Consider the following 20588-nt stretch of genomic DNA (forward strand, 5'->3'; position numbering starts at 1 on the left):
AGAGATCAGAGCTCAGTTTCACAGAGAGGGTGCGGAGCGACTGGCTCGCTTCAGAGCACACCCAGGCATGTTCTTCAGGGAGCTGTGGACACCCCCTTCATTGATGTATACCATTTTATACCCCCAGTATGGTACAGGATGGAGCTAGCTAGGTTGCATATCATCATTGTATACTCCATGCATATAGCTTTGCATTCTCCTAGTAGTAGAGCTCCATCCCCTCCCCCACTCATTGTACTTATTGCACACCCAGATTCAGCTTTTTAGTTCAGTACTTTTTCATTTTGTTGGGATGACAGAGGATACCCCATACAGATACACCGATTTGTCTCATAGGCCGAGTTGGTCTTTTGGAAGACATTAATAAAATCTTTCTTTCTCTCTCTCTCTCTCTCTCTCTCTCTCTCTCTCTCTCTCTCTCTCTTTGAACTTTTGATCTTTTAAAAATTACATCTGTCACAGTCTAAACTGTGCACAATCCGCAACAAATAGTAAAATTTAAAACTCGTTATTCTCTCTCGAGTCTCTCCCCATTATACAGTAGACAAAAAAGGACTCATTTCTCAGTCATGGATAACTTTGAAAGTCTATTCAACTTGCTGCCCGAATTTGCAAATATCATGGCTTCCTCGAGCTCAAAGCGATCGGCTTCGAGTGCTATTTGGTGGAACGAGGTAAAGCTAGAACGATATTCATCGAAGGGAGGTGCAACACAATGGAAATGCAAGCAATGTAACAAAGAGAAGTCAAGAGGAGCAAACCGTGTGAGAGCACATCTATGCCATGTAAACAATGAAAAAGCACAAGTGAACAAATGCCCAGGGACAACACCTGAAATGCGTTCAGAGCTTTTGGCAAAGTAACCAAGTGAAGAGGAGAAAGCATGTGCACCAAAGAAACCAACAATTGATGCATCTTACTTCAGTAGACATGGGGAAGATGTGACCGCTCCCTACAGGAGGCCTACAGATCGGAAAACAATATACACATATTTAGAGCACTTAATTTAACTGTTACTAAACAATGGAAACAACATCAGCAACACAAACACTGGAAATACTGAAAATACAAATGACACCAACACTGGGGCCGAAAAGGGCCGGCTCCCCTCTCAATACTTTTTGTATTTCTTGGAGTATTTATATTTGTACAGAACTGGTTAAAGTCAATGAAGAGGTGTTGGTCAGAGTAGCCCCAAATCACAGGCTCATTCCCACCTTCTCTGGATGGACACCTACCTTTCACTCGTCTTCTGGGACCATGCACCAACAGGCACGCCCATACTAACGCAGGCCAAGGAATACACCGCGGAGGGAACATGGCCTGGTTCTCCCCGATGAGCTTTGCTCCCAAATTCCCTGGTGAGTCTAACCTTCATCACTGGCTCTCAGAAGCTCTGAAAGCACGGTTAACAACACCACACAAGGGAATATACTAGCCACACCAAGAAGAATTTCTTGAACATGGTCAGCATATACATGCCATGCTCCTGCACTACACAACTTAAAGCATTCTCTGAATTTAAATTAGCAAATTTCAGATTTATACAAATGAGAAAAATACGAGAGCACCTGGTATGGTGAGTACAATCCAGATACAACCAGTACAATTTGTAGCAAGTACAATCAAGCACGTCAGGAACTTCACATGTGTGCAGGTACAGCTAGCCAATTAGTATTCGGGTTCTGTACTTTGCAGCACACACACCAAGTACATTAAATGCTTCACACGTGCAGGTACAGCAGGTACTGTTTGTACAGCTGGTACAGTGGGTTCAGCAGGCAGGTACAGTCAGGTACAACAGGGACAGCAAGCACATCGAGTACTACAAGCGGGTACAGCTGGGGCAGCAAGTACATCAAGTACTACAAGCGGGTACAGTAGGGCTGTGTGGCGGGTACAACATGGCTGTAAGGTGGGTACAGCACGGCTGTGTGGCCGGTACAGCACGGCTGCAAGGCGTGTACAGTACGGTTGTAAGGCGGGTACAATTCAGCAAGCCTTAGGCGGGTACAGTAGGGCTGCAAGGGGGGTACAGCAGGTACAAGTATGAAGCAGCCGGCCAGTACCAAGAGTGAAGGAGAGAGAGAAAACCACCAACCTCACACATGGGCAATTTCCAAAAAGAGTCCATGCAAAAGCCTTTATTTTTAAAGGTTATAAAACCTTACATCCAATTTAATACTATGGGCACCATCAAAAGGAAATGTCCAGCCCCTTTTTTTAAATGTGTGTGAACACATTTGCTTATAAACATGAAAGTTAACCATAGTTTATGGATTTTACCTTTTAAAAAGGGCGAAATGAAAATACTTACCACCTGTTCACACGCCACACCACCAAGTCAGCGAACAGCATTCCACAGTACACTGGGGGCGTCCCCATCCAGTGTACTGGCACGGCATAGCAGGCAGACACGCGCAAACAAGTCATGCAAAAACAAATTTATGCATACACATGTGCACAAATAATGGACGAAATCTCCCTTTCATGAAACTTGTACAAGAGGTTCCTGTCGGGCACAAAACTGGCGCGACAAATATAAATAAATATGTCCTAGTCTTCCTATGGAGTGACAGTCCCATGGGTAAGACACCATCCTGGCTATACACGGGTGGCACCAACAGGCTCCCGTCCATACAGCACGAAGCGGGTGACACGAAACTGGTTCTCGTCCATGTAACGCACCACTGGTCGCACACGGGTGGCACTGATCTGGCTCCCGTCCATGTGACACCATAAAACTGGCCCTTTCACATGGGACACTCGCCTGGCCCCATGTGAACATGGCACAAATCTGGCTGCTTTATGGAGTGACAATCCCATAGAAGTGGCTCCAGAAATGGAGATGGACCAAATGGTGACAGAAGATGTACACTTGGGAGACGGACAGCAGTATGGAGGACTTGGGAGCTTTGCATTTTCCCAGGACTTGCAGCCTATGGGTGCAAGCTCCGGCAAGCAACAAACCTTGGGAGCAGCTTGGGATCCCCGTAAGAAAGAGAGAGTAGATGCAGTTGTTGCAAGGCTCTTTTATCATGATAATGTAACATTCAATGTTGCCAGGTTCCCATATTTCATTGAAATGGTCCAGGAGATTGCACGGTATGGCCCAACATACAAGCCTCCTTCGTATGAGACACTACGCACCACCTTGTTGCAAAAGGAGAAAGTTACAATTGAATGTGCTTTAGAATCTCCGCATGAAAGTTGGGCAAAGAATGGTGTGTCACTTATTTTGCAGATGGCTGGAGTGACACTCGAAAAAGGTCCATTCGTGGCATGGTTGCTTATTCTGGAGGAAGAATGCAACTCATTTCCTCATCGCAGTAAGTTGGGAAGGTTTGGATCGGCCGATGCACAGAGAGATAAGTTTAAGATAGGGGTTGCTTTATGGTGGGAGGATTATGGGGCTCGTACACCAGAGCTTCAATCATTGGCAGTAAGGATCTTGTCTCAAGGTGCAAGCTCCTCTTTGATTGAGCAACTATGGAGTGTGTTCGGCCATGTTCATCCTCTAGGTCGTTTCCCCTCTTTCTTGTTCCCCCTTTTTCCCGTTCTCGTTCCCCTGGGGTGCTTTCGTTCCGTTCCCGTTCCCGTTCCGTTGCTACTATGGCGGGCAGAGATCCTAGCTAAGAGGAAGTCCTTCCAAGGCTCACCACCCGAAAGAAGGCCTCGAGCAATCAACTTGCCCAAAAGGACACGGCTCTGAATGGAGGGCTCAATCATGCCCAGGCCCCCTCTGCATCGCAGCTGAATGATCACTCTCTAGGCCACCTTGGCTAGGCAGGCCTCCTGTCTCGTTGCCAGCGCATAGAAAGTTGCAGATCAAACGTTAAACCTGACCAATACAAGCCCGGAGGTGATGTGCCACATAGTGGGAAGAAGAACCTCGTTCGCCGCCACAACCCGGCCACCTAAAGAAAGCCTAGCAAAACACCAATATAGCAGCTTCTTCCCGAATGCTCAAAAGAAGAGCGGCAAACTGCTGCTTAGGGGAGATATCAATGCCAACCTAGCATCCAAGATAACGAACTAGAGTGCCCCTCGAGACCCACTGAAAAGTCTCAACTAGATGCCAAGTTGGGGTGGGCGATGAGCCAACCCGAAATCCACACGACTTGTGCCGGTTGATCTACGCTCCGGATGCATGATAGAAGATCTCTATAGCCTCGGCGAATCTCTGGAGTCTCCGCTGCGTCCTATGATAGACTACTAATCTCTCAAAGGCTTCTATCCACCTTAACTCACCTTCTTCATCATCATCTCCATGGCTATGGAGAGCTCTAGATCCATGCATACAAGGCGCCTGCGCGGCTACTCCTGAGTGTAAGTCTAGCCTCTCCCAAATCCCCTCTATCCTGTTGCAAATCTCAGAAACCTGGATGAGGCTATCTGGGATCCGAGTACTCGAATGTATGACTTGCCACCACCAGGGGTCCTCCAAGGAGAGAATGACCAATGCTTGATCGAATAAAGTAGAGCCTGCCAAAATACCAATCGTGCCAACACGTCCACAAGCCCACTCATCTTTTTTTTTCCCAAGAAAAAGATCCTTCTATTAGTTAAAGAAAAAACAGCCACAACGGGCTAGATACAACCACGAAGGGCTAAATACAAACTCGCCTCATTTAAGCAAGGAATTGAAATGATCATAAGGGAAGAGATCCTTCTCCTTCGGCTGGCCGCTCTATGAGGAGAAGGCTATCTCATAAGAGGGGGAGGGGGGGAGGGGGGGGGGGGGGGGGATCAACCACACAAGTGGCCTGTAATGCCAAATGGGATCACCACCTCTATCTGTGAGGAAAAGGCGAGGTCTCAAAAGCCTCCAGAAAGCTTCCCGCCGCTTTCGCATGCGATCAGAATCTCCCTATAAGCTCCCCCACTGACCGCGGAGGGTGTGAATGATATCAAGCCATATGCTCTAATGGTCTCAACCGAGGGGGTGTGGGTACCCTCAATGGCCTCGCTACATCTAGCACGCCAAATGTGCTAGGCTGGTCAATATGATGGAGAGAGACCTGAAGGCCTAGCCCTTCCGCATCCTCCTCATAAGCCCTGACCACTCCAGCCTCTATGGCCCAAGCGACAGTGCCCAATGTAATGATCCGGGTCGGTGCCCTGTCCATGGCGAAGATGCGGAGAATCCGCTACCAAATCTCCTGAGCCTTCAAGCAATCCCAAAGGCAATGTCTCTGAGACTCCTTGGGGTTGCCGCACCACGGGCAAGCTAACCTCCAACTGCCAGCCAAGTACCGACCGCCAAACTCGTATGTGCCATCAACCAAATAAAGAGGGTGATCTTTCTATGTCGAAAGTTGTCCCACGGTCTCTTCCAGAAATATGAACGGAAGCGCTGTGAGAGGCCCTGAGACTGCCAATGTGTTGTTGCTACCAGTGTGCCATATATCTCAGACATTTGGATCCTGTGGCCTAGCCATGCGGTATATGCAAAGAAGGGGACAACCAGAGTCTCCTCCTGATCCGCTGTAATCATGCCAAGTCCACTCTCCCGGGTCCCACTAAAGACGCGTGAGAGTTCGGCATTCCCATATCCATAGCCGCCATAATCCCTCCCTGGTCACCTTGGCCGGTGCTGGATCTATGTGCCATTACCGTGCACGAAAACCAATCACCCTCACCCTCTGCAAGATGCAGCCACTGAAATCCTCCAAGGGAGCTCAGATCTCTCAAGTCTGCCATGGGATCCAACATAAAAAGTGAGCAAACCGTTGTTCTCATGTACACCGTGGATTGCCACGAGGATATCGTGTCTAGTAAACATGCCTAGCTACACTAGCAGGCAGGGTGGTGGTGGCGAACCAAGTACTTCTTGCCACCATGTGGTACATCACTTCGTACTAGGCCTTTTCTCGGGCTTGTATTGGCCAAGTATAGTGATTGATTTGGAACTGCTTATGGGCCAGCAGTGATGGGAGGCCAGCCAAGGTGGCATGGAGAGTGATAATTCAGCCACGTCGCAAAGGGGGGCTAGGCCTCAGCAACCCTGCTATCCAGAGCCCGCGCCCTGCTGGGCAAGCTGATTTTTAGAGGCCTCCTTCCCAGTGGTGAGCCCCAAAAGGATTTCTTATTGGCCAAAATTTCAGCCCGCACTCTAAGTCTTGGGGGCCTTGTCCGCAGAGTACCAGATGGATCTTCACAGACATGCGAGCCCGTAGTTTTAGCCAATTGAGGATAGATTTGCAGCCAGTTTACTTCATGCTTGGGATCATCTTAGGCCAACCCTCGGACCGATAGCTCTAGTTGCCCCAAAGGAGTGGCTTCGGCAACCTTTGGTCTAGAACCCCCTGATCCGTTTACCCAATGGCCACATGTTAGGGGCCCGACTGCATGTATCTTGGGGCGCCTTGAGCATGGGACCAACCATGTCTCTTGGAGATTGGATCGCCCAACAGGCAATTACCCCCCGAGGTGCAGGAGAGAGGCCTAACAGGGATCCAGGGTAGAGATAGGCTCAGCATCGACATCGACTCAGCTATCCCTCAGGAGTGGCTGACGACTCCAGACCCGACTCCCCCAGGGAGAGCCTCGCCGACCTCTAATATAGAAGCTTCTTCCGAATACTCAAAAGAAGTAAGGCAAGCTGCTGCTCGAGGGAGATATCAATGCCAACCTGGCAACCGAGATAACGAACTAGAGTGCCTCTCGCGATCCACTAGAAAGCCTCAATTGGTCACCAAGTCGGGGCAGGTGCTAAACCTACCCAAAAACCACAGGACTTGTGTCAGTTGATCTGTGCTCCTGATGCACGACAAAAAATCTCAATCGCCTCTGCAAATCTACTCAGATTTCCCACCATCTCTTGCAAGGAAAGCTGATGTGTCATCTGCAAACTCTGAGTCCAGCAGCTCCTCCTGCGTGCGGAGGGGAAGACGCAATACCTGAAGCCAAGCCTCGTGGCGGAGAGAAAACTACTCATTGCCTCGAGGACAAATGGGAAGAGATAAGGTGCCAGAGGACAACCCTGTCAAGCCGAGTGTTAAAGGGGGAATCCGTGCCACAAGCTCCCTGAATGAGAACCTGGCTGTGTGAGGCTGAGTAAAGTCCTAAGACTCCAAGAATCCACTCCATGGGGAATCCCATCCTGCTCATTTTGCCCTTCAGAAAGCTCCAAACCACCCTATCGTAAGCTTTCTCAAAGTCGAGGAATAGCATGATGAGGTCTTCTACCGCATCCTAGCCAAAGTTATCACCTCCCAGAAGGTAAAGATGTTGTCCAAAATGATCCGATCCTAAACAAAGCGAGCCTGAGTGTCGTGCATCAAGTCTGGGAGAAAGGGCTGAACTCTCTTGCTTGCTAATGGCCTTGGCCAAGATCTTATATGTTGTTCCTCGAAGAGTGATGGGTCTCCACTGCCGGATCTCCAATCTATCACCACCCTCCTTGGGATTGAAATGAACAAAGCCCTCTGAGAGCCTCTCTGACATGGCCCCTATGATCATAATCTCATTGAAGGCAGCTCGAAGGCCGCCTTCCATGAGGTCCCCATGCCGAAGAAAGAAAGAGACTGGAAGCTCGTACGCCCCCGGGCATTTGCCCTTGGGAAGTGCTGTCAATGCCTCCGCCAAATCCTCAGAAGTGAATGGTGTCAATAAGAATGACCGAAGAGAAGGGGGAACCACCTCCCTCGTGTGCTGCCAGACCCTCTCGCGTGCGTCCACCACTTGTGGAGATTTTGGGGCACCTATGAGGAGAGATCCAAAAAAGTCCGTGCTAACGGCTCACCTTGGGGGGGGGGGGGGGGGGGGGACTAAAACAATAGCTCCATCCTGGCCATGCAACCTGCAAATACCGTCTCCTCCTATGGTGGGGGCCGGCTATCTCAAAGACATCCCATGTTACTCTGTCGCCGGCCTAAGTCCAAAAAGAGGCCGTGGCGTGATACATGTACTCCACCCTCCTCTCCTCTATGGATCTAATCTCTATGCAAGTGGCAACAAGCTGACTCTCGATCCATTGGCTATCAGGGGACCTCTCCTATAGCCGCTGTAAAGAGGCAAGCTCCTCAGACTCCTCTCCTGCTCCCGAAAACCCTCCAATCAGCTCTAGGCTGCCTCCTGCAAGCAACTGTTGATCTCCCCTAAGCCCTCATCCAATGTGCACACAATAGAGCGTAAAATAAAGTCCAATCCCGCCCATAAGTACTCTATCCTGCTCCATATCTCGGGGTCCTGAATGAGGCTATCTGGAATCCTCGAACTCACATGCCTATTGTGCCTCCAGGGGTCCTCTAAGGACATAATAACCGCGGCGTGATCAAAAAATTAAGTGCCTGTCAAGATTCCAATCATACCCCCTCGGCTACAAACCCACTCATCAACATAAAACCTGTCTAGTCTAGAGAGGTTGGGGCCAGTGCTGCTCCTATTTGATCTCGAGAAGAAAAGGCTCCCAAGGCTACACCCAAACTCTAGTAGGTGCCAAGGGTCCTGTCCTCTGAGTGCAAGAATCATCTCCTCCCACGCTGAATACTTTGCTCCTGAGAGTATGGCCAAGCCACCTCCAAGTTTGTCCTCTGTTCGTTCCATTATCTAGTGTAGAGAGCTTGGAGTGGTGAAAAACCACACATACCCGAATAGGGGCTATAGTCTCCTCAAACATATCGGTCCCTTCCGTCGGCAGACATCGGAAGAAACTATAGTCCACAGGCTGTCCCAAGATCCTAGGGGCCCACTTGGGGACTCTGGCGAGACCCCTCACCAAGGAGGCGGCAATGGTCATCTCTACCAACTCAAAAAATCAGTGAATCAAGCGACGGACAGATCTTGCCGGCAGCCCCCGCTCCAAGTCAAGCGCTGTTGGGCGATCACGAGAGTGCTATGGAGAGGCAGATGTGGGGGTGGAGGGAGGGCTCGGATGATGAAGGCAAGGCGGAGTGAACTGCGGCAGGTAAAGTCGGTGTTGAGGCTGGGAGGGGAGAGGAGGTGGGGGAGGCGGAGAGGGAGGGCGGAGAGGCCGAGGAGGGGTGCTAGTGTGAGAGATCCATCGGAGAGAAAAACTGCGGGGAGGGCCCGCCGGGGGCTCAGAGAGGCCGGCTGGCCTCTCAGAACACTGGGAGTCGGCCGGGGGGGGGGGGGGGGGGGGGTGAAGAGACCCCTCTGATTCAATCCCGGGAGAATCCCATATGTGCCATTGTGCCTTCCAAAAAACCCCAATCCACTCTGTGGTATGCTTTTTCAAAATCCAATAGAAGGATGGCAAGGGGTTGGTGGCTAGCTTTAGCCTACTCAACAGCTTCCCAAAATGAAAAAATGCTATCAAAAATACTCCTTCCTTGGAGAAAGCCATTATGTGTGTCATGAATGATCCTTTAGAGGACCGGTTGCAGCCTCATGCTCAGAGCCCTAGCTAGGATTTTATATGTAGAACCTAATAACGTAATCGGCCTCCATGGCCTGAGGTTGGTCTTATCCCCACCTTTTGGGATAAGGTGGATAAGGGCCTCCATAAGACGGGGTGGCATCATACCTGTACACCACATCTCTTGCAAGGTAAGAGTGATCTCATCCCCAATGTGATCCCAAAACTGAATAAAGAAAGATGGGGAGAGACCATCATCCCCAAAGCATTTTCCTTTTGGGAGATCTCCTTTTCCAAGATCTCTATAGATAAAAGATCTGAAATCCAAGGAGAATGAGGATGCTAGCCATGGAGGGAGACACTTCATGTTGGTATGCGCAGATAGCATCCTCGTTTGAGCTCCACGGGTTCAGTTTAGACAGACTTCCACCCTTCCAATACTCTATGGAGACACCCTCTCTCACCTTGACACATTTTGAGATTAGTAGAGTCATCAGACGAGACCTCATTTAGTTGGACACTAGGAGGACATGGCTAGAGCCCTCACAAGAGTTGGGGACGAAGATGGCTTTCTATAGAGACCATCTTCTCCGCACCACTGAGGATGGCTTTATACTTAGACCGAGCTACAGGGATACCCATCTATCTTATGGATTGAGGTGCGCCATTGGGCAGATCCGCACCTCTTCACATCAGTTAGAGATAGAGACAGGCAGATTTAGAGGCATACCTCCAGGGGACAGGATTTGTCAGATTTGTTGGATAGAGCCAGAGACGGAGGAGCACTACATCTGTCTCGCTGCACAGCATATTATGAGATTCGGCGCTACCATTGCCTTTTCAAAGAGGGATTTGGACCACTGGCTATAGTCATGGACTATTGTGATCAGCGATGCTTGGGTTTTTATCTCCAAGAGATCCGCAGGCTCAGAGAGTCCATTATCAGGAGCAGACGCCCGACTAGCAAGGAGTCCACACAGAGACAGATTACTGACTTCTTTAGAGAGACTACTCGGGAGGACACACAGCCGAGAGCCCAGTAGTGGCCACCCCGTGGGACTCTAGTTGAGAGAGCTATCCAGTTGGACAGATCCAGAGGCCTGAGGGTTCGTGGATCCTCACATCGGAGACGGTGCCTACACCGGAGGATTCAGAGCATCATTGCAAGGCATCGGGCTCGTCCGACTAGGCATCTCACTATGGCAGATATCCAGGCCATCCGGTAGAGACCCATGCTAGAGCTCCTAGGATGATTACCACTCCAGCCATATACTGTTGTACTCACTGTCACTTTTACCCCATTTTGACTAGTAGCATTAGCTTCCCACTCTCCCTAGTTGCTGCTTCCGGATGCTCCCTCTAATGTATTGTAGGGCTAGATACTTACCTTCAATTCTTTCTTTTCTTTTCCAGACAGTGTATCAGATGTCACATGGTTGTAACTTTGGTCTCATAGGTCACTTTGGCCTTTTGAAGACGTTAATATAACATTTCATTTCATGTTCCCTCTAAAGCGCTGCAATCCTCCGTCTGATAGCTCTCTCCTTTTCCAAGATCTTAAGTTTCTTGGCCAACGCAACATACTAATAGTGTTGGCTGGTCCTTTCCAGAGCCATGGTAACCCTCTGGCAAGGGTCAAGATCATCACATGACCTCCAAATCTCTCTAATCACAAGCGGGGTCTCTGCATCCAAATAAAGAGGATAAGGGATGTGAACACTACAGGAGGCATTCTCAGTCCCAGGCTCCCTGAGACAAAGAACAACTGGGCAGTGATCTGATTTGGTGGTGCCAAGTCATCCTCTGTCCAACAATCCCTGCCATATAAGAAAAGTGTAAATCTCTCCCATGAGGCACGGTCCAAGGGGTGAATTCTACCCTCACGGCCACACTTTTTGTCGGAAGGTAGCTCAGCCATATTGAAATCTCCTCCAACTATCTAATGATCAACCTGGGGGAGGAGCCCTGTGATGGTGTCCCAAAAGGCCACCCTTTCACCTTTCAAGTTAGGTGCATAGATATTCAGGATGCCTAACTTCTGACCTTCATGCATGATCATAATCCACTGAGCCCTAGCAGGTATAATAACAACAGACCAACAACATGAGGCAAGAGAGAAGCTGCAACTGAAATACAAACCTCTCCTTTGGTTCCAACTGCCCCAGACCGAAAAGTAAAGCCCGAAAGAGACTTGCGAGTTTTGCAACATTGGTGTAAACCGGCCTCGGTCTTCAGACGAAACCAAAGGGCGGTGCAAAAACAAACTTGCACACAAAACACTTCAACACCTTTGAAGACCTAGAAAAGGAAAACAAACAGGGGGAGCTAGAGTGCTCCTGCAAACAGTACACGGACACCGATTGGCCCCAAAACGCAGTGGCGCCCCTTGCGGTATTTCTGTAATTGATTATAAGAGAGCTTTGATTACAATAAGGTTGGAAACTCAACCGTCACAGTAGAATTTCTAAAGCCTGCAAAGACCCTGCATCATGGCTTCATATTCACTCGGCATCCACAAACAAGTCCAGCCATTGTTCACATCCCCAAGACTCTTTCACACATTGAGTCATGTAAACAGAAGCTTTCTCCCATGATCAAGGCTGCCACAACCATCCATAGCCTCTCAACCTATGAACAACATCACACCCTAACACATCCAGTGCTCCTACATCACGATGACGACTCCACACTGTTTTCCAAAAGAGAACTCGCATCACAGAAGAGCATACCATGCAATCTACACACCTGTACCACCCCTCTCTACGTTCCAAGGGTACTATCCATCTCAGTCTTCATGGATTCCCAACAAGGCTGTACCAAAAACATGTGTCCATTCCTGTACCCTCTGCCTGCATGTGACCTATCTCCTGGCCAAACCAAAAACATGTTTCCGTGAGAAACCATGGACTTGTTTCAGCAAACATTGGGTGACCTGTTTCCCCATTGAGCATCTGGTCTGGCCCAGCATGAAACCCATGTCCTGTTTCCACGTCAAAACATTCTCGGCAAATACTCAAATGTATTGCCAACACAGCACACAAACAAAAGAGAGAGCTCTTACTGAATATGTCTGGCTGTATTTTTGCCCCACAACTATGTTCCATAGGTATGCCCAAAACTGCAGGTCCCTCTGTTCCTTCCAAGCAGGAAGAACGCAATCTGCTCCATGGGTACGCACCCATGAGAGCTTGCGTCGCTCCCATGCCAAGAAACATAACTAGGTGACCTTGTACTTGCAGCCAATAACCCATGTACACAGTGTACTTGCAGCCAAGCCATAAACAGTCCTAAACGGGTCTCCAAACAACCCTGTTGCAAGGAGAACCAACACACTTGTGCACCTCTGTCCAGCAGCCACCTATGGGTGAAAGGAGATGTACACTACAGTCCAACTGGAGTGTCCTATGCGCTGCCAAAGGCCAACATGGTCTTCTGCATTGTTATCCTCCTGTGGACCAACCCTATGACCATCTCTACTGTCCTGGCCGCCTGAGAGTCCACAGAAACCAGCCCCTCCCTTCCGCAAAAACACGCCTGTATGTCCAGCTCTGCCTGTATGTACAGCAGTGCAGCCCAACAACCAATCTCTTGCCAAAGCAAAGGAGCAGGGGAGATTCAGCTGGCGCCTGTATTCACTGTAGCACAGCAGCCAGCCAGCCCTCCAAAAGTCAAAGAGAGAGAAAAGATTCAGCGCCTGTGTTTTCTGTAGCGCAGCAACCAGCCCATCTTCAAGCAGGCGTATATATGATATTCAGCTGCGCTTCTGAATAATTCAGAGCAGCCTGCCTGTAGCCTTCTGTGTTCCAAGCGAGAGAGGGAGAGAGAAAGAAAGATATATTAAGCTTCTACTAAAGACCCAATGGGCCTATGAGACCAAAGTGATGCAATAATGTCCATGGCATCTCATCATGGAATGGAAAATAAAACAGAATGAAAACATAAATATAGCTATCTCACTGGGGTGATACAAAACTGTCCATGGAAACTCGTCATGGAAGAGAACATAAAAACATGGGAGCAACCACAGCTCCGAGTAGATGGTATACCACTCTCCAAAATGTCAAGCATGGGGCTGACGACATAGTCACAGGGGACGGAAGGGACGAGTGCTTGGAACAGAGGGACGCCGAAACGGGACGGACCGGCGACGGGAACGGCAGGGGACGGACAGACGTCCCCTAAGAAGCATCACTCACAGGGGACAGGAACGGGGACGCCTCAAGAACAGGAACGCCGGTGGGGGACGGTTCTGTGAGGGGACGGCACGGAGCCGTTTGCGCGTTTCTCTGCCGTTGCGCTCGCCGTTTATAGCCGTTGCAGTCGCCGTTTCCAGCCGTTGCAGTCGCCGCTTGGCCATTTATGGCTTGGGCCTTGGCCCTTGAGCCTTTGAGGCTTGGCCCTCTCTCTCTCTCTCTTGCCCTTGAGGCTTGCCTCTCTCTCTTGCCTATCTATATAAGAACAAGCCTTTACAAGGCTACAAGCACACACAACTTTCAAGCTTTCAAGCTTCTTCTAGCTTCCAACTTCCAAGTTCCAAGCCTCTCACACAAGGCCCGCCGGCGGCGAATGATGCACACGCTTCAAAATTTCTGCAAGGAAAGTGGTCTAGCAGTAAATGTTGACAAAACCAAAATTATGGTAGTGAAAACACTGCAGCCTACCAAAGCTCCAGATATTATGTACAATGGTCAGCAAATTGAAATGGTGCACTCATTTAAATATTTAGGAGTTGATATTCCAGCAAACCACAGATGGAATCAGTGCATACAAAGAAGGATTGATGCTGGATGGGGGAAATATTACCGCTTTGAGAATGATTGCAGCAACACTAACATCAGGAGATGGCACATCAGACGTATCTTATTTGATGCTTATGTCGTACAAACTGTGCTATCCGGAGTAGAGGTATGGGGTGGAAGTATCTCACCATCCACATGGAATGACATTGAGAAGATGCAAAAGGCGTTCCTCAGAAGACACCTAGGAGTCAAAACCACTACACCTTACTCTATATTAATGCTTGAAACAGGCAGCAGACCCATCGAGCTTCGAGCACTCCGAAGGGTTTTCAAGTACATAAAGAAGGTCAAGTCCATGCAGATGGGGAGACTACCGAATAAAGCTTTGCTAGCAAGTAAAAGACCTCAGAAAACAAACAAAAGCAAGATGCTATCTTCAGGATGGATGCATGACATCAACGGCTGGTTTCAAAGATGGGAGGTAGACTCCTATCTAAATGCTAAATGCAGCATCAGATGAAGTAGATGAGAAGGCATTTCATCAAGCACTATTGGAAGCACTCCACTGTAAATGGCAATCATCGAAAAAAAGGGCTAAATTTGAATATTATGGCTCACACATCAACCCAAACTATTGGGTCACATACTCAAGTGAAGAAGACAATGCTCAAAAATACATAAGCATGCCTATTCCCGCCAATGCAAGGAGAGGTCTTGCACTTAATCCGGACTAGGTCACGCACACTCGAGATTGAAAAAGGAGCATGGAGCAATATCCCAAAAGAGAAAAGACTATGCAAAGTATGCACTTTGGGAGTAGTGGAGACGGAGGAACATGTCCTTTTAACATGCCCACAATATGACCACATAAGAAAGGACTTTAGTACCATTCTAGAAGGATATCATGACTTGGTGGATCTGCTCACACATGCCAAGCTTGCTGCTGTAGGCATTTATATCACCAAGATTCTTAAACATCATGGCTACCTTACAGCACAATGCGACCATACAACAAGCTCCATATCACTCCCATTAAGGGAGAAGGCTTTGTATTTCCCTCCAATGAAGGGAGGAGGCTTTGTTTTTTGTTTCTTACAGCTTTGTAATAATTTCGTGGAGGTCCCATGGGCCGTTTAAAAGCTCCCAGAGGACGATAATACATTCTTCTTCTTCTTCTTCTCTCTCTCTCTCAAGCCTCTTGAATCTTGAGTCTTCCAACTTCCAAGCCTCTTGGATCTAGGCCTCTCTCTCTCTCTCTCTCTCTCTCTCTCAAGGCTCAAGAGTCAAGCCATCTTTCAACCATGGCATCCTCCTCACGTGCCAGGGCTTCCCGTAGAAGAACAACGAGATGGACATGGTGGGAGGAGATTAACTACACCCCATCCGCTCATGGAGGCGATTCTTGGCCATGGGTATGCAAGCTTTGCCCGTACCGGCGAACAGGTGGCGCCAACAAAGTGCGAGCCCACCTCTTGCATGAGAGTGGGCATGAAGTGAGGTCGGAATACTTCAAGGTCATGGTTAAGAAGATTGGGGAGTATGGCTCAACCTATACGCCCCCCTCATCCGAGAGCTTGCGCACTACATTGCTCGAGAAGGAGAAGCGCATTGTAGAGCAAGCGGCCGACAACACAAAGCGGCAATGGGAGAGGAACGGAGTCTCCCTCACTGTGGATGGATGGAGTGACACCCCCAAGAGGAGTATTCACGGCGTGGTTGCATATTCCCGTGGGGAGATGAACTTCATCTCATCTCATGATGCATCCGGCACTAGGAAGAGCGCGGATGTGCTTGCGACGGAGTGGGCTACCACACCATGGAGATCGTTGGCCCCGAGGATGTAGTGGGCTTTGTTGCGGATGGGGAGCCTTCCAATAGGGCGGCGGGAGCTATTCTCCAAGGTATGTATGGACACGTCATGGTGTCCTTTTGTATGGCTCATTGCCTAAACAACCTCCTCAAGGACATCGGGGCATTACCATGGATCAGCCCGCTCATTGAGGAGGCCAACACCATGGTCTCCTTTGTCCTCAACCACCAAAGACTTTGGCATGAGTTCAACAAGAGGTCCTCTCTCTCTCTCTCTCTCTCTCTCCTCAAATATTCCGACACCCGGTTTGCCTACAATTTTCTCATGTTGGGCCGGTTGAAGGATTGTAGCGGTGCTTTGAGGGGGCTTTTCCTTAGCGACGAGTTTGTCGCCATGCAAGAGTCCCATACAAACACTAGCCAAGAGTGTAGGCTACGGGCGGATGACGCCTCTTGGTGGGAGCGTGTGAAGACCACAGATGCTATGGTGAGCCCATAGTCCACCTATTGAGGATTGTAGACAATATGCAACCATGCATAGACAAGGTCTACAAGGCCATGGATCGCATGATAGAGAAGTTGAAAGACTTCGTGATGCCTGACGGAGACAGATACGAGGAGATCCATGCCTTGTGTCTAGGAAGGTGGAATTCCTACTACTCTCCATTGCATGCAGTAGCTTATGTGGTGGACCCAGAATTCCAAGGCAACAAGTAGGAGAGCGACCGAGAGGTGAGCACTAGATGGAGGATCATCTTGGATCGTCTTGTGCCTGGTGCATCGGTTAGGCGCAAGATCAAGGACCAGCTTTCGATGTACAGGTCTTTTCATGGCTCCTATGGCTGTCATGATGCGCAGGTTGACCGCTCCAAAGTTGGTGCTGCTCTATGGTGGGAGGACTTTGGTTCGGATGGACCGGAGCTGCAGCAGCTTGCCATCCGCATACTTAGCCAAGCCGTCAGCTCCTCTTGCTTGGAGCAACTTTGGAGTACCTACAGCCACATTGCCTCTAGGAAGAGGAACCGACTCGGGGTAGAGCGTGCCAATGACCTTGTCTTCGTCAGCGCGAACTTGCGAATGCTTTGCAAGAGCGTGACCAAGAAGGCAGATTCCTTCACCGAGTGGGAGATGAGTCAACAAGAAGAGCAACAAGAGGATGAGGTGCAGGAGCAGCATGCCAGTGAGGATGAGACTGAGGATGAGCTTGATGCTTCTTTGGCACAAGCTACCCATGACCATGAGGCGAGCACTTCACGTGGATGATCATTCATGGATCATGATTCATGGGCCTTACTACTTAGCTCTAGCCTCCAGCCTCTAGTCTTCAGCACTTTTTTGTCATTGACTCATTTGAGTCGGTCCATGTATTCTGCCTCCTTAAGGCTTAGTCCTGACTCTCAAGTCATGACTCATTTTGTATCTACTTAATTATTAATATGACTCAAAAGCTTACCATTTTAGTGTAACTTTGTGCTCATTTTGATGTACTTCCAAAGTAGAATAAGTGTAGAGTAGAAAATTTTTAAAAAAAAGTATTTTTTAAGTGCCGTTCCCTCCCCCGTCCCCGTTTCCCTACTTCTGGCCGTCCCCGTCCCTTGTGACTATGGCTGACGAGTATGGCCGAGAGGTCTCCTTCAGCTATGTCACGTGGAAAGGTAGCTCGATGGCGGTGGAGCATGTCCTGGATCTGGAGCTGATGAGGTGATCGTGGCCGACGGGGGGGCAAGGGGAGGGGGGGGAGGGAGGGAGGGAGGGAGGGGGGGGGGGGGGGGCACGCTGGAGTGCAGAGGCTCGGTGAGAGAGAGAGAGAGAGAGAGAGAGAGAGAGCATGTGCCACTGCTTCAGACTATCTCCTGCTGTTCAGCCCTCCGCTTTTTCACCAATAGAGAAGCGCCTTGCTGCAGCCCACCAGCCCCTCTCCCCAAAAGAAGCGTAGGCCCCCAATCATAACTTATGGGCCATGATCCCTTTAAAAAAAGGGTGTTCTATTATTTTTAAGGCATTTAAACCTTTGTCCCCTTGGGTTATGTGAAGGGACTTTAATCACTTGGCCCTAAACTGGTGCCATTCACACTGTCCACCATGTCCTCCTGCACACCTGCATACTGTCCTGAGAAAAACACAGGGTCGTAACAAATCGAGCCTATCCAATTTGTACTTCTACATCAAAAGTACATCCATATTTCTACCTGTTGACTGCTTCATGGAGCTGGTCCTTCACAAAGCGCTTCCTACTACAGGTGGGAAACCCCCCTAGGCCTTGAACATTCCATGAGACAATCCTCATGGACAAGGTGGAGTTCAGACCTGTGACCGAAGCAAACGCTGGGCCAGGGTCGGAGCCCTCCTCTCATAATGCTGAAGGAGGGGGTATCACCACCATGATCCAAAGCATCACCATCCTGTTGTGCATGACCCGAGGGAAGGGTCCCAGCGTCCCCACGCGGAGGATGGGCATGTGACACGACCCGCCACACCTAACGGACCACTGGACAGGCTGGGGCCATAGGTTGTGTCAAGGGGGAGGCGTGTTTGCGCCGCCTCTTACAGCCCCTAGCTCAAGGGTCGGATTTTGTGATTCCGTTTTCTCCATCATTCTCGAAAGGCTTGGACAAGAAATTTTGAGTGGTCATGACCTCATTCCCATCCCGAACAGCCGTTTTGACTTTTCGACCAAACCAAGTAAACCACTTTTGACGCTATGATTAAAATTTTGACCCAAACAAAGTCTCATTTAAATTCTGAGCATATCCACGTGTTTGTTAGAGTTAATAGATATTTTCCAAATAAACATTTTGGAGAACCGAACTCTCTCTCTAGTCAGAGTACTCACCATGGAGGACATTGAGGATATCCGCCATCGACCGGTGAGAGATAGTGATGTATATGATGCTTACCTTTGTTGCTAGAGTTTTCCTTCCTAGATGTTATCCATTAGGAGCTCCTAGTACCTTACTTTTCTCCATAGTTGTTGTTTCAGTTTCAGTTAGTTGTTTAGTTGTTTTAGCTTTTCTTACACAGACATTGTATCAGATCCACCAATTGTTGTAACCTTTTTGGTCTCATAGGTCATTTTGGCCTTTTGAAGACGTTAATATATCATTTCATTTCTAGACTTATTCTCTCTCTCTAAAATTTAAGGACATAAAAATACTCAAACGTCTAGAAAAAAAGGCAATATTAGGGAGGGATCTTACACTAACTCTCCCTTTAGAGCACATCACTCAAGGATAGACTCGCCAAAGAGATGTTAATAGGTGAATGATTCCTCAGGTCATTCAGACCATATCATGTGCATACTCCATCTCATTTGAGGGTCCATGGCAAGTCCAAGAGAGGTCATTCATACCACTTTTATGAATATGTGGAGTAACAGCCCTTTCCTTTCAGCAGGGGCGGAGGACGAGAAGGATCACCTGATCCAGGAGGTGGCTGTTCATTTGCCAAATTTGGTGCTGCAGCACCACAGCCCAATACCTCCACTTCACTTCATAGGCTGTCCCTAATGTTTATATACCTAGATGAATCCAGGAACATGCCCAAGTTCACCTTTTAGAAACGTGCATGTTATTTTCTCATGGTAGTCAACCCACAAGACTATATAACTATCAACTCCATTATGCATAGTATGGACTAGATACTACAACATCCCCCCCCCCCCCCCACTAACATCATCAGTGCCCAATAGTAGGTGTAGAACACTGTATCAAGATATGCTCTCACACACGCACTCCACACACACACATAAGAGCATATATTCACACGAAGCCATTCGTACTGAGTTTCTGTGAAACCTCCAGAGATGCAGGGCAGACTCAACCATAATGAAGCCTAGCACTAAGGGAAGTAGCAAATAGAAGAATTAGTACAACAAATAAGTAGTTGATAGGGCAAATGCACCGCTAAAGATAGAATAATGTTTATTTATCAAGGATATTCCCTTGCCCAGCCCTTAAATCTATTGATGTTCTCATAACTTTGCGAGAAAGTGCTGGAAGACTATATGCATTTTGTAAATATGATGGTATTCAAAGGGGAAATCATATGGAAGTGTCCTAAAGATACAAACCAGCTGGCAGAGCCAATCAGGAATGTGATAATGCCAAATGGTTCCACCAGCAGAGAAAGAAAGAAAGAAAAATATATTCTAACTTCAGAAGATGCTTGTAGTATAAGAGTACCTAGAGAAATGGTCAAACAAGCATGCATGCCACACACATATACCTGGTATACTTACTTCAATAATAAAGTGGAATACGCAATCCGGACATTTTTGTTGGCAGACAAATGGCATTCTGAGAAGATGTCCAGAATCTGCATGCACATTCATTGAATACATTGAGCAAGTTGCATGTCAGCTAAACACAAAGAGAGTCTCTCTTCCGTCAACTAACAGTTAAATGTCTAAATCTCTTAACTCTAGACTAGAGACACCTATCCTTCGACATGGGAAAAATCATTTCATTAACCTTACCAACACTAGTCTTGCACATCCTTAACCTTATGGACTAACCTACATTTTTTAACTCCACATCACTGCATTCGTCAGGCATAGCCCACCTCTACCAGGTATTTGCCACTGTCCTCTTTTACACCACATACCCAAAACTAAAACGTTTCCATGTTACAGTGCTTGTAGCCAAGCTATATGAGAAGGTATCCAATTAACAAACTGCTTGCTTGACCACCTTATAAGCTTCTAGCTGTATCTACACAGG

At 48.5% G+C, this 20588-nt stretch overlaps 1 protein-coding gene across 2 annotated transcripts in view; it reads right to left on the minus strand.

Moving 5' to 3' along the window:
- Window positions 1–20588, minus strand: part of LOC147639656 (transducin family protein / WD-40 repeat family protein) — a 97112-nt gene that overhangs the window by 17097 nt on the left and 59427 nt on the right. The window contains exon 19 of one of the 2 annotated variants that reach the window (XM_086772526.1): window positions 20108–20184. The exons of the other annotated variant lie outside the window; for it this stretch is intronic. Coding sequence (XP_086628652.1) covers window positions 20108–20184 — 77 coding nt within the window. The remainder of the gene's footprint in view (window positions 1–20107; window positions 20185–20588) is intronic. 2 annotated transcript variants of the gene reach the window in all.

This window comes from Cibotium barometz, chromosome 3 (assembly GCF_041138505.1).
Source record: "Cibotium barometz isolate CiBa-2024 chromosome 3, ASM4113850v1, whole genome shotgun sequence".
Lineage (NCBI taxonomy): Eukaryota > Viridiplantae > Streptophyta > Polypodiopsida > Cyatheales > Cibotiaceae > Cibotium > Cibotium barometz.